Consider the following 25061-nt stretch of genomic DNA (forward strand, 5'->3'; position numbering starts at 1 on the left):
AGAGACAGCCAGCGAGAGAGGGAACACAAGCAGGGGAGTGGGAGAGGAAGAAGCAGGCTCCCAGCGGAGCAGGGAGCCGGATGAGGTTCTCCATCCCAGGACCCTGGGATCATGCCCTGAGCCAAAGGCAGGCGCTTAATGACTGAGCCACTCAGGCGCCCCCAGGATACATTTTAAAACCCAGATACTCTTAAGGAGCAGAGATAGAGTGTTTGTAATATACTGTAATTATTTTAAAGTAACTTTTTTCCAAGGGATAAAAAGTACAGTAATAGAATAGTTTTAGGGAAACATTTCTTTCAAGTACTTTCATGAAAGTAACATGAAAAAATCATTTGTTTATCACTCAGATTGATTTTGCTGACACAAAAGATAAAGTGCTGGTGTTTTTCAAGCTGCGACCTGAAGTAATTACTGATCAGAATCTACATAATAACATTCTTGTTTCATCTATGTTAGAATCACCTATAAATTCTCTTTACCAAGCAGTACGGCAAGTATTTGCACCAATGTTGTTAAAGGTAAGGAAATTAAAGGAGCTGTATGGTCATTTTTTTTTTTTTTAAGCTATGTATTCGTATAAGTGTCTTTATAAACAAAGATAAATATTTTATTTGCTGTTAATATCATTAGGATTTTAGGTTTTTAAATGTTACAAAAATTATAAAAAATTTAAAGTCAGCATTGTTGACAAATAGAGAAACAGAAGATATAAATGCAATCCACGTCAGCTCTTATGTTGCTATATAGTACATGATTATATGAAGTATTAACTGTTGAAAGGCCTTTTTCTCCTCCCTTATGAGACGGAGGGCAGTGGCAGACTTTGAGTGAAACAGGTGTATCTGGACTTATTTCTCTCAACAGTATTTTAAGGAAGCCAGTTTGATCAGAAAACTTTTGATCAATGTTTGCTCTTGTCTGTTTTTTAGGATCAGGAATGGAGCAGAAACTTTGATCCCAAGCTTCAGAATCTTTTGAGTGAACTAGAAACTGGGTTGGGTATAGTTCTACGAAGATCAGACACTAACTCATCAAAATTGAAACTTAAGGAAGATGACACACGAGGTATAGAACCGTAGCTTAATGAAAGAAAGTCAGAACAGTTTTCTTATTAATACATTAGTAAATTAATATACTTTTTCACAGATTTATTTCCACACTTTTGGATCTTCTCTGAGCCTTAGCTTTTTTTAAATGAATAGATTTATATGGATTTTGAGAAGAGGAGGATGTAATCTTTAACAATGTGGAATTCGTGGACATAGAAAATATAGTTGCCCCTCATTATTTACCTAGTTAGGTTCTGTAAACTCACTGTGAATATTGAATTAGTAAATACTGAGCTCTTGGTCCTAGGGGAAAAACAAAGTTAGGTTCCTGTGAGCCTCTGGTCATAACATTTTTATTATGTAACCTTATTTTATGTATGTTTCTGTTTTTAACATAATATGTGTGTTTCTGTTTTACTATAATTAACACTATTTAAATATAGATTGTTGATTCATGAACAATAGGCCTCATGGCCAGCAGCACTGTACCTCATGCCTGAAGGAAACTTCCCTAACACAAGTATTTTCTCTGGAGGTCACATCACAGTGCTCTTGTCTTTGGCAATACTGGACACCACTTCAGCACTGTGTTTGGGAGCCATTTTAAATGGAGAAATGACCATTTAAAAGGACAAAAAAATGAAAACATCCAACTGAATAGGTTACAGAAAGGATACTTGTTTATAGTAGGAGATAGGAAACAAGAAGGCAGTGCCACTTTGTTCAGCCTTAGCTGACACCGTGTGTGTGGGCTAACTCCAGTGTTCCATTGCTCAGTACACGTCTGTGAACGACCATGAAAGCATTGCAAGCATTGATTTTAGATTACAAATAAATGGTAGGAAATGGATGAATTCATAAATCCAACATCCATGAATAATGGGGATTGACCCTAATTGTCTACTTGCGAAGATAATTGACTTTTATTTTAAAATGCATTTTATTTGAAGCTAATTATAATTTTATTATAGCTATAAATATTACTTATATGAACAATTAATATGAACTGAATGACCTACACTAATCGTTATTTTACAGTATTGGATGTAGTTTTATACTTTGCTTGAACAGTTAATCAGATGTTTTTTGAATACTATAGACCCAGAAAGAATAGTACGCTTTTCCAGCATGTGATTAAGCAACTAGAAATTGTCCAATTCATTGGGAAATATAAAAGCAAATTGAAAAGTAAAATTATTTTAATTTGCTTATATTTTAAAATTGTGGGCATTGGTTGATTAAATTGTAATCATTTCTAATTTGGATGGTATTCCCTAATATGAGTGGTGATGGAAAGCCTTGTGTTGGAGAAGCAGCCTTCCAGGTAGAAGGTGGAGACTGACAGTATAGAGACAGATAGTTTACAAAAACATAGGGGAAGCATACTGAGCAACAAACCTGTGAAGTATACGTTTGGTACTGTTGGTTGTTCTTAGTGGATTTAAGGAAGAACTTTCTGTCGATAGAAATTGTAAGGCTGATTTTCCGTACGTCTTCAAGAGCACAGGAAATAGGCAAGATCAGCAGATGAACCAGATAATTTTCTGGCTTTTTGTTTTGAACTGATATTTCTTTTTCTCCTTCTCACCTTTTCAGGTATTCTTACACCAAGTGATGAGTTCCAGTTTTGGGTAGAACAAGCTCATCGTGGAAATAAGCAGAGTAGTAAAGAAAGAGCCAGTTATTTTAAAGAATTATTTGAAACAATTGCAAGAGTATGTGATTCCTATATAGTTTTATATCAGACTTTTGATAAAAGTACTGTAGGATGCGGTTTTCACTAGATTTACCTTTGTTTTGACATTATTACTTGATGATTGTTAACAAAATATATCCTTATACATAGGGTTTCTTTGAAGTGTGCCTTTAATACGCGTACAACTTAAAAACCGACACTTTTAAGAAAGCTAGATTCTAATCTCTAGTAAATATTTTTCTTAAAAACATAATTGCTTTTCTGTAGGTACATAGGGAAAAGCAAAAGTTTAATGTACTAACAAGTTTATCTACATGGAGGTAATATGTTCTTTTGAAGGAATGTTCAGCTTATTCAAATTAGCATTTTGAAGTAATCCAAAATATGAAGTCTTAGTTTTATACTTGATAGATTATTCTTTGAAATATTCCTAGGGGTTAAATAAGTGACCACTTTATGGTTACAAAAAAGCCTATTCTTTTCAAAATAAATAAATAGTAATTTTTTATTTGTTCCAAATATTATTTCAATATATCATTTTAATGAAGTGTTTGAAATGGTTGTAAACTTTTTTTTTATCATAATGCTGGAATGTAAAATCACAAACCTTGAGCCGTGATTGCATTACCAATAACATGCAGCGCAGTCCCTGAGTGACGACATGTGGGACCTTCAGTGGGGAATGTCTGTATGGTGTTAGGACCGCCTCCTTTCAGGAGCTGCAAGAAGTGAATCCAAACTTCGAGAAAATAAGGTCAAGGGCAAACATAAATGAATGAACTTTGCAATTCTTATTTTTTCTTCTGGCATTCCTGAAATTTATGTTTGCAAAGGAACTTGTAGGGTGTTTGCATAAAGAAGTAACACATGGTCCGGTAGAAAAAGGAGGAGGAAATGATATGGCAGGTGTTAGAATTGTAGCAATTGAAAAGTCTGGGAACAAGTTGACTATATTGACAAAAGTACAGTTATCCTTATGTTTAATAATGAATACCTTTTGGTTTTAGGAATTTTATAACTTGGACGGTCTGTCCTTATTGGAAGTGGTTGACTTGGTGGAGACCACTCGGGATGTTGTAGATGATGTGTGGAGACAAACAGAGCATGACCACTATCCTGAGTCACGAATGTTACATCTCTTAGATATCATAGGTACTGTTAAAGAAGGAAACTCTGGAAACTTTGGAAACCTGTCTTTGTTTTTCTAGTTTTTCCTCCAAGCCCTTGCTGAAAATACTCCTTAATGTAATAATTGTTGCTTAGAGTAACACTTAGAGCAAATCAGATAGGATTGTTTAAATAGAAATTTGTATATATTTGGTTAATTTAAATCACGTGTCAAATTCTTTGACCATTAATGAAGTAAATTTACATAGGTTTTTAGTTCCTATACATGTATTAATTTAAAGTTTATTTTGTAATGGTCTCAAAAGTCTTTAATATGTATTGTTTACTTGATAGTATTTAAAGTGTGTATACTTTTTGACCTAGAAAATACAATTCTCTTTATTCTCGGGAAATATTAGACAAGTACATAAAGGTACATAAAGATATTTATTGCAGCATCGTTGGTAATGTAGGAGTAGAAACAATAATTGAGAATTGGTTATATAATGCTTCATCCATACAGTAGTGTAGCATTTTGAAAAAATCATATGTATTTTTGCACTTGAGAGATGCTCATGATACCTTGAAAGATGCAAAAATTCAAAGAAATGTGTGTGCATGTTTTTGAAAAATGCTTGTTTTGAGTCTAAGGAAGTGCATATAGTATTTCATAGATCCTTAGTTTGCTAATTTGTATATTTTTGTCATAAGCATGTATTCTGCAATCATTTAAAAATTTCCATTAAAAAATCTGCTTTCTGTTTCATTAGGTGGTTCATTTGGAAGATTTGTTCAGAAAAAGTTGGGAACTTTGAATCTATGGGAAGATCCTTATTATCTCGTGAAAGACCATCTGAAAGCTGGTATTTCAATTTGTGAACAGTGGGTGATCGCCTGTAATCATTTAACAGGTCAGGTGTGGCAGCGCTATGTTCCTCATCCATGGAAAAATGAGACATACTTCCCTGAAACACTTGACAAATTTGGCAAACGCCTTGAAGAGGTATCATTTGATTACTTGGGTCTTTGACATAAGTGTGAAGTAGGTCCTCATTTGTGAATGTATTTTATAATTAGTATGCATTACACATCCGGTAGGAGTTATTTACATTTTGGGGAAAGAATAAGAATTAAAGTTCATGTGAGATAATTTTTGGCAGTCGTGTGACTGGTGCCCAGCTAAGTACTGGTTTCCACCTGCTTGCTTTTTCTTTCGTGTGTGACTGTTCACCTGGTAAGTTGTGACCTTCTATTTTGTACTTCTCTGTGGTGAAAAGGATAATCAGCCCCCCTCTCCAGGTATAGAAGCTCTTAGACATTGTCTTGGCTATCGAAATTGTTATGAAGGAGGGCAGCTTTTCAGGGAGTACTCGGTGGAAATATTTGGAAGAGCTATTTATATAGGTTACAAGTTTCACTGTAGAACTTAAGTATTTAGCTTGAGGGGATAGGCAAGCTGACTTTTCCCCTTTGTGCTTATAGTTCTTTGGAGATTTTAAAACCTTTTTCGTTATGAAAAATTTCAAACATGAACAAGAGTGAAATAGTATAATGAATGCCCTGTATCTGTTACTTGATTTCAACAGCCATTGGCATTACTCAGTTCCTGTTCCATCTTTGTCTCCCCTGCCTTCCTTTTTTTGGAGTATTTTTAAGGCTACGCCAAGAAATCATATACTTACACCCTTAAAACAAACACGATACCACCACCACACTCAACAAAACGACAGTACTTTCCTAATTTCATTTTGTATTTAACCAGTGTTCAGTTGTCCTGATGGTTTCAGAAAATGTTTCTCGTTAGTTTACTTGAATCAGGCTGCTTCACGGGTGCTGCTCTGTCATTCCTGTCCGATACGTCAGGAGGCACACAGCGCAGTGTCCCCACTGGCAGGGAGTTCAGTTTGCTCTTCACTCTCCTTATGATGCTCTTCCTTCAACTCTAGTGATTTACCAGCCACTGAGGATCGTGAACAGTCGTGACAGCGATTCTCCAGTTCTGTTGTTCTTCATTTCTTGGTGACGACGGAATAACTTTCTGTCATCAGTTTTTTAGTTATTCTGAAATAGTTTGTACAGGAATGGCAGTATACACAATTACCTTTTTCCTTTGATTTATCACTTTTTAGAACAGTGAACGATAAGTTAATGTCATAGAAAGTTCCATAGGCAGTTAATGGAATGTTTTTTTGTTAGTATCATTATGAAGCCATGAGCTTTTATATTTTATGAGTTTCAGTCTATTAGAGTTATTGTTATTATCCTCAAATTGTCCCATCTTTGGGCAGTGAATGCCCATTTAAGTTGGCTCTTTTGTTATTCTGACATGAATCCAGTATTTCTTTGATAACTTCCTTACTTTTGGGCTGCCTCAAAATGTACCAGCCCATCTTGGATATTTTCTGCCTCATTCCTGGAATCAGTCATTTCTTTCAAGAGCCTGGTTCTTTTAGTGGAAAATAATATTTAGCAACAGTACTCTGGTTGGGAAAGTGCTGAATGTTACTTAGTTATCAATGGTTTTAGGCCTTCTCAGTAAACAGGGTTGTTAAATTGGTATTTTTGCTTTTAGCAAGAAAAAAATCAGTAGTTTATGCTCATCTTTCCAACTCAAATGAAAGGTTATAGTGGTTTTACTTAACCTTTTTGATTACTTTTTATTTGTTGGAAATTTTATTTATTTTTGAATTGAACTACCACACCTTTTATTCATTTAAACTATACAGTTTTTTGGTTTTTTTTTTTTTTTAAGTAGGCTGTACACCCAACATGGGGCTTGAACTCACGAACCTGATATTAAGGGTCACATGCTCTACCAACTGAGCCACGCAGTTGCCATTGTTGGTGGAAGTTTTAAATACAAAATACAACAATTTGTTTCCCAGCTATTTGTAAGCTATACATAATAGGGTTGTTAACATATGATATCCTTGTTAAAAGTGCAATTTAATGCAGAATAATGAAAATCAGAAGTTTTTACAATATGGTAAAATATAGAGGACTCTGAAACACTTCTTAAACGAACTTAAACATAGCTTAACCATATTTAGATTTTGTGTGTTTTCACGAGGTTTGAGCGCATGAACTGATGGTAGTGTGATGTGATGATGTCTTTGAGTACCACTTTGACTACTGATGAGTAGTAATTGTCAAGATTAAAGTTCGTTGTATGCATTTCGGTGAATCTAGTTTAAAGAAACTCTTGCCAAATATATGTAAAGTCTACAACTATTTGTGCAGATATATCTAAATAAATTGTTTTAATATTTTATGTTTTAGGTTTTGGCTGTTAGAACAATTCATGAGAAGCTTCTTTATTTTTTACCTGCCAGTGAAGAGAAGACCATATGCTTGACTCGAGTATTTGAGCCTTTTAGTGGCCTGAATCCTGTGCAGTATAATCCATATACCGAGGTTGAATATATATGTTTTTGTCTGTAGAACTTCTTGTTTGTATAGTTCTTCTCAAAGGCAGATATTGAAAATATTAAAAGTCTAATGTTAATGTTAATTTGTTTAGCCTTTATGGAAAGCTGCAGTGTCTCAATATGAAAAAATTATTGCACCTGCGGAACAAAAAATAGCAGGAAAACTGAAAAATTATATTTCAGAAATTCAGGATAGTCCACAGCAGGTAAAATATTGAAATATTTTACTTTTAATATTTCCCTTAAGGTATTTTGGGAGATATTTATGTATTTACCAAGTCGATCGACTTAGGATGAACATGTATTCTTTTATTTTATGTTAGCTTCTTCAAGCATTTCTGAAATATAAAGAGTTGGTGAAGCGTCCAACTATAAGTAAAGAACTGATGTTAGAAAGAGAAACTTTACTGGCAAGACTTGTGGACTCAGTTAAAGGTAAAAGTTTATCAGAGATCATAGTGTTTGCTTGAGAAAATATTTTTGTAGGTTACTTTTTCTTGAATACCATTTAGGATTAAGACTATATCTTATGCTGAAGATTAATTTACTATTTTTGTTACAAATTATAGATTTTAAAAATTAACTAGTTATTTTCTTTCTTTGTCTCATTTGAGGCATGGTAAGGTCCCTGAGGGTATAGGATCGGTCTTAGGATTTTTCTATCCACACCTTTCACTTAGTACTTGGTGTATGGAAGGCACTTAGGAAATCTTGGCTGAATGTGTATAATCATTTATTTGACTTAAATTTTATAGATTTTCGGTTAGACTTTGAGAATCGATGCCGAGGAGTTCCTGGTGAAGCATCTGGACCACTTTCTGGCAAAAACCTTTCGGAAGTTGTTAATAATATCGTTTGGGTTCGCCAGTTGGAACTGAAGGTATTAGTTTTAATTGATGATGAAGAACACTAATTGTAAAATGTGCTAAATTAATATGGAAGGCACTCTAGAACCCTAGTGAAAAATGAAAGAAAATTCTTTTTTTTGGCATATCCATCTAATTTTCATGTGAAGTGTAGAATTCCGAAAAAGTGTACAGAGGAGGTTTGAATGGTCCGTTCACTTTTTATGTAGAGATAGATAGTACATCCTTTATCATTCAGATGCAGTTGTTCCAGGTAAAGTGTTTTCTTAAGAAGATATTAAAGAGGAAATCATCCTTTATATATTTTCAAAGGATTTTTTTAATCCTTTGAGATTATCATTGCAAAGTCTTGCTAGTTGCAAAGTCTGTCGGCAAGTACGTTTATGTAGGTAAATCATTCTAAGTTAAAAGGAGATTAAAGGGAAGGTGAAATGTAATTATGACATCACCTAATGTTAGGGTCAGCAGGCTATGGATTTAAAAGCTATTATTTTAATATTTTGGTATTATGAAAATTGATCTAAGATTCTTACGTACTATTTAATGTATGTGGTACCATGTCTTCCATCTGAGTCACAGAATGGATATTAATTGGTTATGGTCTGTGATTAAGAGCAAGCAGACATAGAGTATTATAAAGGCTAGCATGTTTGAGGGTTCTACTTATTCAAGGTTGTATTTTTGATGTTCTATTTTCTGGAGTATTCCACCCAGTTTTGTCAGCTTTCCAAAGTGCTATCACATTCTTTGTACAGATGTGAAGGAAAGACATTTCTTTCCTCTGATTGCCATTCGGATTGGCAGATACTGTGTGAGCTCTTCACCGACACTAAGCAAAGGACCACATTATTGCTGCACACGTACAGGAGCATTGCTGAATTTGTGGGCTCTCCCCTGAATTTCCCTCATCTTACTCTTCTGATTATGCCTCATATGCATTACATCTGTGTTTTGCTACTCTGAGTTGTACAAGTCAGAAGCAAAGTAGGGGTTGATCTTCTCATGTTTGCTGGCAAATCTTGCATTCTACCATTTATAGGTGAATGGGAAAGTAATTTCTGAATCACAGAGAAAGTGGTTCATTTTATGCTTATTCTTTTAAGTATTAGTATATTCTTGTAATATTCTTGTGGCTTTTTTAAGGTGGAAGATACTATTAAGATTGCAGAGGCTCTTCTGTCTGACTTGTCAGGATTTCGGTCTTTCCATCGAAGTGCTGCAGATCTGTTAGAGCAGTTTAAGCTGTATGAACAAGAACAGTTTGATGATTGGTCCAGGGATATTCAGTCTGGTTTGTCTGATTCCAGATCTGGTTTGTGGTAAGTGTAACTACATGGAACAGTAAAGTCTGGGCAAAAATCTTGTTTCTTATGGTGTTAAGCTAAGTGGCAAGATGGAATTTCCTCTGTTCTCTCCTTTGTCCAAACTTGCTGCTGCTCCTTAAAAATTTTGGTTTATTTTTGATGATCAACTTTTACATCATTAATGTTGGGAACTTGGAAGGTAGAGCTGGTTGTCCACCCCCCCTTGCTTCTCAGGTCTGCAGAGTCTCCTTGTAGAAGTAGGCCTTCCTCTCCCACGTTGTGTGCCTACTGGTATTCATACACGTTGTTCTACCTTTTCCGTTAAGATAATTTACATGGATACACACGCATTGTAAACTATAAACTTTCATTATTTGAAGCTCCTTGAGGCAGGAAGTAATCTCTTCCTGAGATACTTGTGTGGTGCCCACCATAGGGTCAGGGTTTGCTAAACACTTACTGAGCGATATTGAACCTAACTGGTTAACCTCATTATTCTAATGTGTATTTAAAATGGGTGATCTCGGGGCGCCTGGGTGGCACAGCGGTTAAAGCGTCTGCCTTCGGCTCAGGGCGTGATCCCGGCGTTCCGGGATCGAGCCCCACGTCAGGCTCCTCCTCTATGAGCCTGCTTCTTCCTCTCCCACTCCCCCTACTTGTGTTCCCTCTCTCGCTGGCTGTCTCTATCTCTGTCAAATAAAATAAATAAAAATCTTTAAAAAAAAAAAAATAAAATGGGTGATCTGGAAGAACCATTGCTTCTTTGTTCACGTAAACTTTCCTTAGTACTGTATTTTTAGAAATCCATAGAATCAGCGTGTTTTAGAATATATTTCAGGATATGCTGATATGTAGAAAGTAATTTTGAAGATTAATTTCAAATAAAAACGAAATCACCATTAAAATTTCCTGATAGGCTTTATGTTGTGTTATAGGAAAGTTGAGGCTACTTTGTTATTCTAAGCCACTTTAAAGTATGTACTTTTTATTCTGCTTTATTATATGTGTTGGTCGATGGGTAGAATAGATTTGTTCTTTGCTTTTCAGTATCTTACTTTCTAAGACCTACAAGTTTTCTTAATTGTGAAAGTGATTTGAAGGAGTAAGCATTATGTAAACCTGATCCTGAAAGGGAAGTCATGAAACTATAATACTTCTTGATTAATTTAGCTCAGGATTTTCGCAATCATGCTGACTTGAGTGCCCTGATTTAAAAATTGCTATTATAGCATTTATAAGAAAAACAAAGGACAGTCCTTAGAGAAAAAGGTAGAGGAATGAAACATTTGAATATCTCTACTCCTTCTATTTTGATGTTCCTTATCATTGATCCTTTAATAAAAATATTAAATAAGTAGGCTGACTCAAAAAACCTAAGGTATCCTTGGGAAAATGAATCAAAACCTTTTCTCTTTATGGTGAATATGATGCCAGTTTTGAGTCTGAGCTGAAGGCTAAGAGATTGATTTTACTGATTTCAAAAACTGGTTGAAATATTAATATGATGATATATTTTGGATATTGCAGTTTATTACTAAGATCTGAATTGTGAGATGCTATGTGAAAAAAAAGATTGCTTGAAAACTATAATTAAATTTTTTTAACTTCGAGTTAATTTTATTACAGAAAAGTTGTAAAAACTGTTGCATTTTTCATGTGTCAAAAGAGAACATGAATCTTAAAAAGTTATTTTTTATCTTGTAGTATCGAGGCTAATAGTCGAATTATGGAATTGGATCCTAACGATGGATCATTAAAAGTTCATTATTCTGATCGGTTGGTGATTCTTCTGAGAGAAGTTCGTCAGCTCTCTGCACTTGGCTTTGTTATTCCTGCCAAAATACAGCAAGTTGCAAACATTGCACAGAAATTCTGCAAGCAAGCGATTATTCTTAAACAAGTATGACATTATATTTTTGAATATATGACTGTTCTGAGTTCATTACATTACAATATTTTAAGCGGTTCATTTTCTTATTTCGATTTTTTTGGGCTAGTAGAATAGCACAAGTAAGTCTTTGGAGATTATGGTTTGCTAAATGACTATATTACAAAATTTGCTTTGCAAACCTATATAGGAATTCATTAATTTGTGGTATTGTTATCGTTAGTCTTTCTAAAAGCATTTGGAAAAATAGACTGTTATTTCTCTTTTTTTCCTTTTTCTTTCATGTTGCATGCATGGATCCTAAATGACCTTCGAATCAAAGGGCCATTTGTCCTTTTGCTTGCCTTCGAGGGGCAGATTCTTAGAGAATTACCAGGGTGATGGACTGGTCGCTATTTTTGGTCATTTCCTAGGTCTGCGTGTTCAGTGCTTTGCCATCATATCATTTTCCTGTTTAGAACCAACTATTATGGCCACATTGTCTGTCTCCTTAGCATAGAACACAAGGCCCTTCTTACTCGCGCTCTCACTAGCCTAATTGGCTGTGGCTCCCACTCCCTACACTCTGAGTGTGTCTCCATGCGCTGATACCTAGTTCATCTTATTAGAAAACTCAGTCATCCTTTAATTCCCCACTCATAAGTCACTTCTTTGTTGTGTCTTTCTTTAGTTGACTGTTCCCTATTCTGTATGCAGTGTGCGAATCACTCTTGAACCCTTTTATGGAGTATTGGGTTTTTTTCATCTTTGCTGTCACTTGATTAATAGATCGTGATGGGCAGGAATAGTATCCTAGAGGCAGGGGCGTATCTTGTGTATCTTAGTCTCGTTTATCCTTTCAGCAGAGATGCCTTGAGCACCTGCACTGCCAAGCATAGCATAGTGAGGATATGAAAATGAATATACTGTTCTCATATTCTGGCACATGGTTCTCAGCCTCAGCATTGTTGACATTTTGGACCGGTTCTTTTTCGTGGGGACTGTCCTGTATGTTTTAGGGTATCTAGCAGCATCTGTCTGGTCCTGACAAAAGCATCTCCAGTTGTTGCCAAATGTTCCCTTGGGTACAAATCAACTGTGGTTGAGAACCATTGGTGTAGCAGGAGAGAGCAAACTAAACATTGAGTTCTCATTAAATATCAGGACTTCTGGAGGATAGATTATTTATGTTATTTCAATTCAACCCCCCCTCCCCATTTTTCACTGATCTTATTGGGGATTAGATTCGTAACATAGCTTTTCTGGTGCCACACAGCTAGTAAGTTATGTAGCTGGGATTTGATACCCAGTCTGACTCCAGAGTCCATATTTATTCCATTACAGTTTATGTACTGATGACAGATATTTGAAAAATTAATAAAATATTTAATATGAGTATTTTATTAGAGATTTTTGGAAAGGCCTATGAAAGCATAGAGGTGGGAATTTTCAGTTCTTTCCTGGGTGAGGGTAGAAGGAGTATCAGATAAATATTTACAGAGGAATGCTGTTTGGTGTGAGTCTGGAAGAGTATACATATGTTCTCTCAGGAGCCCCAGGGGTAGGATGGGTGAGCATTTCACATAGAGGGATTGCATCTTCAAAAGCAGAGAGGCTTGTTCACTTTTGTGTCCTGTGTATTTAGTGTGACGCAATAGGAGCTCAAATGGTGAAGGAATGGTCATGTAGTATTTGTATTTCCTGGGGGAAGTCGATTTATGTAAACCTTTACTTAGGAGCAGGTGTGTAGCTGGTATAGGGAGTGGGAAGTAGGAGTTGGTTAGATAGTAGCACGGCCAGGTTGCTTTAAGAGTATGTGTTCTTTCGCTTCTAGTTTTGTTGATTAGGCTTTTTCTTGGACTACTATTGTGGCACAGAATAAGTTCAGTGGATATTCTCCAAGTAAACCATATTTTCATACGTACTAGTAGAAAGAAGAGGACTCTCTGTAAAATTAGTTAGAATCTTTTTTTTTTTTTTTTCCAGAGAGAGGGATGGGTGGGAGGGGCAGAGGGAGAGGGAGAATCTTAAGCAGGCTGCACGCCCAGCACACGAGCCTGACCCGGAGCTTGACCTCACAACCCTGAGACCGTGACTTGAGCTGAAATCAAGAGTGAGATGCTAAACCCACTGAGACACCTAGGCGTCCCAGTAAGGAAATATTTTTCAAGCACATACTCTGGGCTAAGAATTTTGTGAGGTGCTGGGGATACAAAGATTAACAGTCTTTTCAAACTCCTTGGACTCATGCCATGGCGTCCACTCGATCTGCTTCCCTGACCTTCTCCTTTTCCACCGAAAGAGTTGACAGTGTCTTCTTTTGTTCATCACTGTACCTTGTAGGTATCTGTTTTTTGGTTCACTGATTAATTCAGGTAATATTGAGTGCCTTCTACTTGCTAGACAATGTTCCTGAAGCTGTCATTCTAATTTGGGAGCTAGAGAGCAAACACACATGTAGGCCGTTTGAGGTAGTTATGAGTACTTTGAAGAAAAAGAAGACAGAAGAAAGATACAGAGTGGTCAGGGTAGGCCTTGGTGAAGGGTAATATGTGAGAAGAGGTACGATAAAGTGACGACAGAACCATGCAGGCATCTGGAGAAAGAGTGTGGAGGGAACAAATTTCATACCGAGTTCCTGAGGGAAGACTCACTTGGTGGATTAGAGATGCAGCAAGGAGACCAGCGTGGCTACTGTGCAGTGAGGGTTCGTGCTGGGGCTAACAGCCAGTTTATGTAGGATGTTTGTGCTGGGGTAGGGCCATGGGTCTTGAATTTGGATTTTATTCCTGAGAGTACTGGGAAGCCATTGGAAGATTTTAGGTAAGAGTTTTGGGATTTTGGATTTTATTCTCAAATGCACTGGGGAGTCATTGGAAGTTTTTGAGTGGACAAAGCTATGGTGTGATTCATGTTTAAGGAAGGACCACTCTGACTTCTTTGAATGCTTTGAAAAGACGGTAGGAAGCCTTGACTGGAGTCAGGACTGGTCTTGTCAAGAGACGAGGGTGCTTGGACTGGTGTGGGCCTGATGGAGGCAGGCGAGATGGCTGGATTTAATACATGTTTGAGAGTATAGTCAGTAGACATCACTGATGTGGGATGTGAAAGGAAAGTTAAGGACAACTTAAAGATTTTTTTTGGTCTGAGAAATGGATTGATCACGTGTTACGTACTAAGAAAGGAAGGAGCAGGTTTGGAGAGGTTGTGAACGTCTTGATTGCAGGGACTGAGTTTTATGATCTTTGTTTAATGAGGCCCCAGGACATGATTTGGCAAATTATAGGAACTCAACACATAATTGTTGACTGCGTATATTAATACATGCATAAATGCTGCGTTAGAGATGAAAAATATTTTTTGTTAAATCTTAGCATGAGAAGAGTTAATATTTCCAGTCAATTAAAAATGAAAACAAATGAAAAACTTATTTATTATTGATTATTGCTAATTGGACTTTTACTTTGTAGGTGGCACATTTTTACAACTCTATTGATCAGCAAATGATTCAAAGTCAGAGACCAATGATGCTACAGTCTGCATTAGCATTTGAACAGATAATTAAGGTAAATGGACTTTTTATGTTGTTAGAATTTATGTGTGAGGTGTTCCTTTTTTTTTTTTAGTTTTTCAGTATACCCTTCCACTTAACATTGATCTAAGGTTTTGTTTTGTTCCCCAATGACTTCCTTCTCTCTTAACAAGTACCAAGTAACATTTTTCCAACTGTAGATTTAAACGGTTACAGTGTTTCACATTTTAAGGTGTTGAGTTTGATCAATTGATTTCATATGTATAGTATACAATTGGTGGCTATTATATTTACTTATTCACTGAAGTTTGAGGTCCTTATATACCATAAAAAAAATCTCCTGATTTTATAATTTGGTATATATTTATTTTTATCTGTGCTTGTTTAAATATGCGCACATATGGCATTAGAAAAACCTACAGTAGTTTTTAAACTGTTACTATGTGACTGGTGGCTTTTTGAAATCTACATTTTTAGTCTTAATAGACATAAAATATTTTAAAAGTAAGTAGAAGAGGAGTATTTTCTTCTTGTTTTATTTGAATGTGGATTGCTAGTTGTGATATTCCTCAAGACTACCCCCAGGTTCTGTGATTTTCTAGGAGGACTGATGGGACTCAAGGTATAGTTGTCCCCACAGCTGATTATGATTTATTTCAGCTAGAGAATGCCGAGCAGAGTCAGCATAGGGAAGGGTACATGAGGGTGAGATCCTGGGGAAACCAGGCGCAAGCTCTCAAGAGTCCCTCTCAGTGGAGGCACACACGGCATTCTTCACCGCCCCCCCCCCCCAACCCCAGCAACCCCAATGTGAGAGATGGTGTCTTACTGGGAAGACCATTAGTGACCCGGTGCTCAGGCGTTTACTGGGGGCTAGTCATGGAGGTATCTTCTGCCTAACATGTAAATTCCAGGTTCCCAGAAGGGGATCGAGTGTTGAGCGTAAACTATGATGTTTCAGTCCAGTGAGCTGGTCAGAAACGTGAGGGTGGTGGGAGGCCTCCCAGGTGCAGGGGTCAGGTGCCAGCCAAGGGTCTGTCTTAGAAGCAGGCCTTTGGAGGGATAGCGTGCGGACCTGTGCCACTAACTCTGTTCTGCACACCAGATCTCAGGCTTAACATTTACTATAAGTCAGATAATTCATAATATAAATTTTATTAGAAACATGTTTTTATTACCAAAGCTCAATGTGAGTTTAAATGGAAAGTTAAAAAAAAAAAACTGGCAAACAAAAAGAAAAAAAAAATGTTTTAAAATTGTACCATCAAGGGATGGCCATTGTTAATAGTCTGGTATATATCTTTTAGACTTTTTTGGGGGGCCTATTTACAAGTGTACTTTTGGAAATGAGATAAGATTTTATTATTTTTCACCTAATAGATAATGTTTAATTGTATATACCTTTAGCACTTTTTCTTCTTTAGTAAATGTATTCAAAGTAGCATCTATTGATATTTCTATGAGAAATTGGGTTGTGAGAAGTAAATAATTGCATTTAGCATCTGTTAAATGAGACTGAAGAGTAGATAGATATGGAGATAGCAGGACAAAGAACACAGAGGTTGGTTCTAATCCCTTGGCCAGTCATTGGATTGGAGAGCAGGGCCTCGAGTTTTACTAATTTCATTATCTCTAGTAATACAACAGTAAGTCGTGTGTGGTCATTTCTAGGTAGATGCTTTTTCACCTGTTCCACAGAGGATTCTGTTGGATTTATTATCCTTGTTAGTTTCATTCACTTTTCAGCTACTGATTGAGGATCTCCTGCATCCAGGCCTAGTTGCTCTGCCTTACGGTTTCCCGAGTCAAGTACATATAGAAACCTGACTGCTGCGGAGCTCTCTCCTCTCTGTTTTTGTGTATTTGTCCTAAGTGTGTAGTGTCCTCTACACTCACATGGGGTTGTAATTTTTGATTCAGTCATCAAATAGGATTTAAGAAATTCACAAGAAGGCTAGTTTATTTTCCTTATCCCCGTGTTTTCCTTTGCTTTTCGAAATTCTTAATGAGAGGACTGCCTGTAGCCAGGCTTTAAGAACAAACCTGCTCTTAAAGACAAATTCTCTTGGTTTTCCTTTGTCTGAGAATGTTTTTATTTCCCCTCTTTCCTGAGGGATATTTTCAGCAGGTACAAAATTCATGGTTGGCAGGGCCTTCGGCTCCTTGAGAATGTGGTTCCACCTGCTCCTGCGTGTCGTGGTCTCAGCTGAGAACCTCACCGTGGGTTGAGTTGGTGGTCCTTTCTGTGTAGTGCGTTGTTTCTCTGAAAAAATGAACTGTAGTGTGAGGACTGGGTGTGTGTGCTCAGTGCTCTGCTGGGCCCTGCAGAGACTGTGCTGACGGAAGTGAAGCATGGCCTTGCGCCGCTTCTGACGAGGGGAGCAGGAGCTCAGTGTCCCCTCCTGCCTTGCGGACACCTTCCTGTGAAAGGGCGGCAGCTTGCAGTGTCCTGTCGCCCCTTAGCTCCTTCCTGAGCCCTGTTAGCATGGCTGCAGGGAAGCCCAGGCAGACTCTTGGCGCTCTCGCAGCAGAGTGGTGGTGGGGCTTGGCTGGCTCTTCAGCCCCACCGGTGTTCCCTTGGTGGGGGTTACCATCAGGGAGCACTGCCAGCTTTGAATGAGCGATGGGTGGAAGGTCGGCTCTCTGCAGAGAGCGGTGGTTTTCTATTGGTGTTTGGCCAGAGTAGGGTGGGTTTGCTAAAAAGGTTTTCTTTTGTTAGGCCACTGTTTTCCTAGTCTGTGGGTTAGAGGGAACAGGCTTCTTGAGCTGTGTGTGTCCCTGGAGGTGGCTTCAGGGTGGAGGCTTGTCCGCTGGCCCATCCTGCGTGTTTGGGAGACAGGAAGGGAGAGTGCGTGTGTTTGCTCAGTTCCCCAGGCCTGTAGGTTGTCTGCCTTCTTACTTCTGTTCCTTCTGTATATGTGTGTGTGTGTGTGTGTGTGTGTGTTGTGTCATGTAGGGTTGTTCTTCTCTGAGAGGAGAACTTGGAAGGAAGGGATGGAGCTATTCAATTTGGCTAGGCTGCTTTACCATTTATAAAACAGAAAAATTACTGTATGCTTTTTTATTGCAGATCAGTGTTAGGGATAACTGGACTGAAGATGTCTGTGGAGTCTTTAGGAAAAGAGAAATGCATGTACATGCTAAATGACTTTTGTTGTACCTTAGAATTCAAAAGCAGGAAGTGGGGGAAAGTCACCGATTACTTGGGATAACCCTAAAGAATTAGAAGGCTACATCCAAAAACTCCAGAATGCTGCTCAGCGACTCGCCACTGAAAATAGAAAACTGAGAAAATGGCACACGACGTTTTGTGAGAAGGTATGTTTTATTTATAAAGTTGGATGGGCTATGACTAGTATTATTTTAAAAGGTAATAGGGATATAATCTTAAGTACTTTCTATTTGGAAGTCTAATTACCTAACAGACTGAAAGTTGCAGAAGTAGTTTGGAGTTCACATTTACCTTCAACTTCCTCTGTTAGCAACTTGTATAACCGCAGTACGTGTATCAAAACTCGGAAATACACGGCTGTGAATTTTCCAGCCTTTCCGCTGATGTCCTTCTCCAGGATCCCGCTTGCATTGAGTCCTGGAGGCTCTGCCAGCCCCGCCTCCTCAGGTTGCTCTGTGTTTCATGACCTCGATATTGGCAGTTGTGCGTAGAATGCCTCTCGCTGGGGGTTTGTGTGATGTTTTCTCATTATCAGATTGGGGTGATGCGGTTCTGACAGAAATCACACGTCTGTGTCAGGGCGTCAGGTATTCATGTGTCGTCTCAAAGGTGGAGTTCATTTGATCACTGGGTTACGGTGGTGTCTGTCCGGGTTTCCGCTGAAACGTCCTGTTTCCCAGGCGTACTCTGAGACTGCTGTGCTTTGATCTTTGACAGGTGGTCGTGCTCATGAACGTCGATCTGCTTCGGCAGCAGCAGCGCTGGAAAGACGGGCTGCAGGAGTTGAGAACTGGCTTGGCGAGTGTGGAGGCCCAGGTGAAGCACGCTTTGCTGGTGTCTACACATGGGAGTACCAGCTTTTCAGAACGTGAACCTGAACTGGTGAAAGATCTTTAATGAATTCCTAATAAATTCAGAATTATACCGAATCACGACAAAGACCACAAATTGGCAATGCTTTTACATTCAAAAATAGGAAAGGAGTTTCCATTTGTCTTATGAAATGCCACATTTCTCAGTTCAGACTTTGTAGTTTCTCTGACTTGGTGCTTAAATTTTACCATTCCTTAGTTTTCTTCTAGGTGATCGTGACATCCGTAGAACACAAAGCTAAGTTTAGGCAGAAGCCTAATAATGAAATAGCTCTTTCAGTATGTTTCCCCCTTTTTTTGGGTAAAATTTCAGTTCTATTCCTATTTTGGTATGAGATGGTGTATATGAGAGCAGTTGGCACAGAGCGCCCCGCGGGGTGGTAGTGGGATCTTAGCCGAGGAGGAGTTCGGTGTCCCACATAAGTACATGCATTTCTCAGTTCTGAGATCTTGAAGAAAAACAAAAATTAAAGTATTAGCATCAATGTACGTATGGTTCCATGGAAGCAAAAGAGTGTGTAAACCGTCCTGAGCATCCGCATGTTTTAAGTTTATCACTTTCTTAAAAATGTGCAATGGAGTATTTAGGGAGTGGAAAGGGAAGAGAAGAGCTGTGCTTGATGGGAAGTTTAGAAAGAGAACCAAGAAGTTCATAAAATAAACCAGATTCCATTACCGTTTTTTTTTTTTTTAGCATCATAAAATAAAGTCCACATGTAAAATCCATTTGACATTAGTTTGATGTTTTAAGTTTTGCTGATCTTTTTGTGTGTTATTGATGAGATTGGAGACGTTCATGTTTGACTCTACAAACTGCTGCACTACAAGATGTGGAAAATGAGGTGTTTCTTGGTTTTTTTTTTTGGCTTATAATTTTAGTTTATGTGATGTAAAAGCTCTAAATGGAAATGGCATTGTGCTACATGGTTTTTAAGTAAAGGCTGTGACCCCCGTGACAGGGCTTCCAGGCGAGCGACATGCGAGCATGGAGGCAGCACTGGAACCACCAGCTGTACAAAGCTCTGGAGCACCAGTACCAGATGGGCCTGGAGGCCCTCAACGAGAACCTGCCGGAGATCAGCGTGGACCTGACCTACAGGTGGGAGCCGGAGGCCCGTGCCATCCTCAGTCTCTGTTTCTGACACTTCCTCTTGTAAAGTTACTTACTTGTGTTTAGACAGGGACGATTACAGTTCAGGCCTCCTTTTGAAGAAATCCGGGCTAAGTATTACAGAGAAATGAAGAGGTTCATCGGCATCCCCAACCAGTTTAAGGGAGTGGCTGAGGCCGGAGAGGAGTCCATTTTTTCTGTTATGATTGATAGAAATGCAAGTGGATTCTTGACTATTTTCAGCAAAGCTGAAGATCTGTTTAGGAGATTATCAGCTGTTTTACAGCAACATAAGGTAAGGAACATGTAATTTTCTGTTGTTCTATTACAAGATTTCATCTGATTGATTGAATTAGTATTAAATGTACAATCTACAGTTTGTCTTGTGTGTCATAACATAACTCTGGGCAAGGCACAGAGTCAGAGTTGAGGATTCTTAGACAACCTATATTTACACCACAGACGAGAAAAAAGTTACACTAAGATTTTTTTTGTCTTTGACTATTTGAAAATTGAGAAACTGGTTGTTGCATCCACATGGAATGGGACAGGATTCTGTTGTGTCAGTTTTAATTCCTCTCAGGAAAAGATATCCTTTTCTTCATGCTTTGGATCAAGAGCAGAGCATGGAGTGAAGCAGCGTCGTGACGATGATGTAACTTTTCAGTTCTGTTTGGGTGACCCCCACCAGCGCTGCAGAGGTGCGCCCTGGCTGCCTTCCGTGCTCGTTGGTGTTCTCCCGACATGGATGTGACTTCAGCCAGCTTCTTACCTGCCTCTCTGATGCTTCTTCCGTAGTTCAGGTTTCTAGAATTGACCGCATCTGGAGACTTCTGGATTTGTAGTGTTGACTTTGCCAAACTGATTCTGCGTATACATCAAATTTGAGAAAAAGAAGAGGGGGTTTGTGATCTCTTAAAAAAAAGTTTTACCATCATAATATTTTTATACATTAAATAGTTTTTTCCCCTGTTTATTAGGCTCTGCAGTAATGGCTATATTTGCATACCTAAGTTGAAATTTACTTGAATACCTTACATTTGTCCCATTTTATTATTAAGAGTTGGACCTTAAACTTTTAAATGTTGATATATTTTACTGTTTCTTTAATAATATGTTTTTCATTCTTTAAATAGGAATGGATCGTAATTGGGCAAGTTGATATGGAGGCTCTAGTAGAAAAGCATCTTTCTACTGTCCATGATTGGGAGAGAAATTTTAAAGCACTGAAAATAAAAGGAAAAGAAGTAGAACGACTTCCAAGGTATTGAAGTTAAAGTTGTGCATACGTACCGTAACAGTTTCCGCCCCGAGATGGTAAGGGTACTCCTCACTTGGTGGTGTCGAGGTCAGGTCACCTTCTTGGCTCCTTTAAAGCTCAGCTATGACACTTGAGTATCATTGGAGTAGGACGTTGCTGAGACTTAAAGTTTTATTCTAGAGGTTCTGCTGGCTGGGACCTAGTTGGATAGAGTGGATTGGGGGAGAGGTTTCTACGCAGACCTGGCATGCGGATCTCACATGTGACTCTGGTTTGTGTAGCTTCCTTTGGGAACGCCCTGGCAGTCACCCAACACAGTGCTGCATCTGGGTGTTGCCTTAAATGTGCAGGAGACCCTCTGCGGGGCATGTCGTAACCCGGCTGCTCGGAAAGTAGCTCCCCATCGCTGTCTGGAACTTGTATCCCTGGAACCACTCTTTGCAATAAGCTCTGTGAAAGGCCTGTTTAATTGTGCATATGTTACCTATAAAAGGAAAATACCGCTTTTTCTAATTCATTTGTTCTTTTACTAAATATTTGGTGAGCATTTATAACATGCAAACCTTGTCCTGTGAGGGTGTAAAGTTGCTCTATACACTGGACAGAGGACCTCAAGTCGCTTACTTGCTGGTAGTGCCCTGAGACATGGCTGAGTATGTCCACACAGGCGTTAAGGGAGTGGGCTCTGGAGTGAGACGGCTTGTACCAGCTCCAGGAGCCGGACAGCCATTGAGAGCCTGTGAACCTCGGTTTCCTCAGCTTTAATAGTTACAACTGTAGTATTTATCCTAAAGGGTTTTGAGAATTCAGTAAGTAACTGGCATACAAAATACTGGTACAGATGAAGTTCTCAGTAAATGTTAGTTACGATTAATTGCTACTATTGATACCAGATAGAATAGTCTGTTTCATTTTAGAAATTGAACTGAAGACTGTGATGGTTTACAGGGTGATGACATCCCATCCATTTGGGGCAAAATTAAGGAAAGTTTCCTTAAGCTAGAAATCTTTGAACTAGAATTTTGACAGCTAGAAATGAGAATCGAAGGTTCAAGCAGTAGAGGGAATGTTCCTGGACCAGATTTGGGAGAGTTTTCCATTCTAAAATGGGGACTTTGGGTTTTCTCCATATTAGAGTGGTTAGCTGTTGAAGATTTCTAGACAGAAGTGTGTCTGTCAGTACCTGTACATTAGGGATGTTAATCTGGAACTTACGAGTTGTGTGGTGGAAGAAACAGATCACGGAGGAAGAGAGGTTAGTCTGTCATCACCCAGAAGACCACAGTCATTAACTGAATTAAGTTGTTGGTACTCAAAAAGGGGAGGAGGAAAGATTATGAAATATTGTCAAGTACTTTGAGGTATTATGAGGTCTTATCTTTGGAGGAAGATGAGGAATGATGAATAGAGAAGGGACAGATGACTTGTGAGTTAGAGCTGAGATGATTTAGAGGATATGCCATTAATATTAGTTTGTAGTGTTTGTGTTGGAGGTTTCTGTCCTCTGTCGGATAATCTGTGAACCCAGCCTTGCTCATTTTGTTTGCCCGCTCAAGGACCTCTGCTGCTGTCAGGACAACTTGTCTGTCCTGCAGTGTAGACAGCTTTCCTAGTCTTCCTGCCAGAACTCAGCAACACAGAAAGAATGCTGGTCCTGCATTCCTTTGTTCCAGTTTGCCGTTTCTTGTTAATAAGTTAACACGCTTTCATGTAAGCTCAAATATGCATTTACACACACATATTATTTCATGAGGACTTCTTAGAAATACGCAATGAGATTAGGAAACTTATATTCTCGTGTTGTGTTTCGGATGCTATAGGAAGCATATGGTTCTGGGCTGGGCTGTCTGGGGCCATACCGTCCTATCTATGGCTGATGGGACCCTCATTTTCATGTTACCAATATTTTCAAGTGAAAGGTGAATTCCGTCTGTCCACGGGATTCTGTAGTCCGTGAGTACAGCTCTGCTGCAATCAGACTACTTTATGTTAATTCTTTAGCAAAATATGGTATAATTAATATCTCAGGTTGACTAAAATCATCTCTCTTTATCAGCTATTAGAAATCTTGACATTTTCTGTGTCACAGTTTCAAAAATTATGTAAAATTTCATGTACTAAACAAACTGGCTCTTAATGGTTTTCTGGTGGAGAACTGGAGTTTAAACCTTTGCAGTTCTTGGGTGATTGAAAAGAAGTAAAGCTTTAAGGGAAAATTACATTTTTAAAATAGAAGTGAGTATTTCACTCATATAATTTGCTGTCTAAAATGTCACCTGGATCTGCTTCAAAAAGGATGAATAGCTTTCTGGGGGCGCCTGGGTGGCACAGCGGTTAAGCATCTGCCTTCGGCTCAGGGCGTGATCCCGGCGTTACGGGATCGAGCCCCACGTCAGGCTCCTCCACTATGAGCCTGCTTCTTCCTCTCCCACTCCCCCTGCTTGTGTTCCCTCTCTCGCTGGCTGTCTCTATCTCTGTCAAATAAATAAATAAAATATTTAAAAAAAAAAAAAAAGGATGAATAGCTTTCTAAATAATCTTTGGGACTTATTTTCCAGCCCTTTTTTAAACTTTGTATAGTTTAAGATAAATATGAGATTGCCTCAGATGGACACGTTTTGTTCAACTTCTCTTTACTGAGAACAATTTGCATTAAGGATACCATGCAAACACTTAGTGTTCTTAAAAATGAACGTCTTTTTTCCAATCATTAAAACAGTACATTCTTTTATACATTTTTTAAAATCTAGAAATTGTTCTTAATATTTGATGTTTTGGCTATATTAGTACATATGCTTACAAACTTTGGGTTTCACTGTATCCTGTTATTTAACACTAATCTTTAATATTTTGTCTTGTTATTACCTGGTCCTCAAAAAACTTGATTTTTAATTGTAGGGCTATATAATAATTTAACCATTTTCATATTTAACTTGTTCCTAATTTTTCCCTATTATAACTAATGCTTTGAAGAAGATACTTGTATATATATATATATATTTTTTAAGATTTTATTTATTTGACAGAGATAGACACAGCCAGTGAGAGAGGGAACACAAGCAGGGGGAGTGGGAGAGGAAGAAGCAGGCTCACAGCAGAGGAGCCTGATGTGGGGCTCGATCCCAGGGCTCCGGGATCATGCCCTGAGCCAAAGGCAGACGCTTAACCGCTGTGCCACCCAGGCGCCCCCAAGAAGATACTTGTATATTAATCTTGGAGTCTGCTCTGGAAATTTCCTTAGGATAAATTCTAAAAGTGAAGTTAATAAGACTAAGAATATACTTATTTTAAAATTACTTGTTAGATACGGCTAAATTGCTCCTCACAAAAGTTGCATGGTTTTCTACTCTGACCAGCAGTTCTGAGAATTGTTTCCCCACACAATTGAAGATACAAATTAACAATTCATTACATTTTTGTTAATTTGATAGGTATAAAATGATCATATTGTTTGTCCTAGTGCCTTAATAATTTATATTCCCCTTCTTTGTTTTCTTTCCCTTATCATCCTTGTCTGTACTTTGCAGATAGTGAAGTCATGTTATAAATATTCAAATAAGTACATTTGTATTTGTGCTGTGACAAGTAAAGGGCTTGTAAATATTTGAATATATTCATGTGAGACTCTAAAAAACTGTAGTGTTATAACAAAATCATTGTTTAATGAGAACTTTGTAATAGTGCATGGAAAGCATTTTTACTAAATAAAATCTAAATGTCCATAAAGATCACAGTAATACTTTCTGATTTACATTTTGAAGTGTATTACAGAAAATCATTATAACGAGACTCT

The 25061-nt window shown here is 38.1% G+C and overlaps 1 protein-coding gene across 2 annotated transcripts in view; it reads left to right on the forward strand.

The window, feature by feature from the left end:
• DYNC2H1 (dynein cytoplasmic 2 heavy chain 1) overlaps positions 1 to 25061 on the forward strand; it is a 299368-nt gene that overhangs the window by 4488 nt on the left and 269819 nt on the right. For both annotated transcript variants that reach the window (XM_026505886.4, XM_026505887.4), the window contains exons 2-18: positions 351 to 521; positions 933 to 1068; positions 2649 to 2767; positions 3756 to 3900; positions 4626 to 4858; positions 7135 to 7269; positions 7376 to 7489; positions 7607 to 7718; positions 8039 to 8163; positions 9293 to 9468; positions 11158 to 11353; positions 14791 to 14886; positions 18018 to 18170; positions 18742 to 18840; positions 19856 to 19995; positions 20074 to 20302; positions 21144 to 21271. In XM_026505886.4, coding sequence (XP_026361671.2) covers positions 351 to 521; positions 933 to 1068; positions 2649 to 2767; positions 3756 to 3900; positions 4626 to 4858; positions 7135 to 7269; positions 7376 to 7489; positions 7607 to 7718; positions 8039 to 8163; positions 9293 to 9468; positions 11158 to 11353; positions 14791 to 14886; positions 18018 to 18170; positions 18742 to 18840; positions 19856 to 19995; positions 20074 to 20302; positions 21144 to 21271 — 2507 coding nt within the window. The remainder of the gene's footprint in view (positions 1 to 350; positions 522 to 932; positions 1069 to 2648; positions 2768 to 3755; positions 3901 to 4625; positions 4859 to 7134; positions 7270 to 7375; positions 7490 to 7606; positions 7719 to 8038; positions 8164 to 9292; positions 9469 to 11157; positions 11354 to 14790; positions 14887 to 18017; positions 18171 to 18741; positions 18841 to 19855; positions 19996 to 20073; positions 20303 to 21143; positions 21272 to 25061) is intronic.

Source organism: Ursus arctos, unplaced genomic scaffold, assembly GCF_023065955.2.
Source record: "Ursus arctos isolate Adak ecotype North America unplaced genomic scaffold, UrsArc2.0 scaffold_22, whole genome shotgun sequence".
NCBI classification, from domain to species: domain Eukaryota; kingdom Metazoa; phylum Chordata; class Mammalia; order Carnivora; family Ursidae; genus Ursus; species Ursus arctos.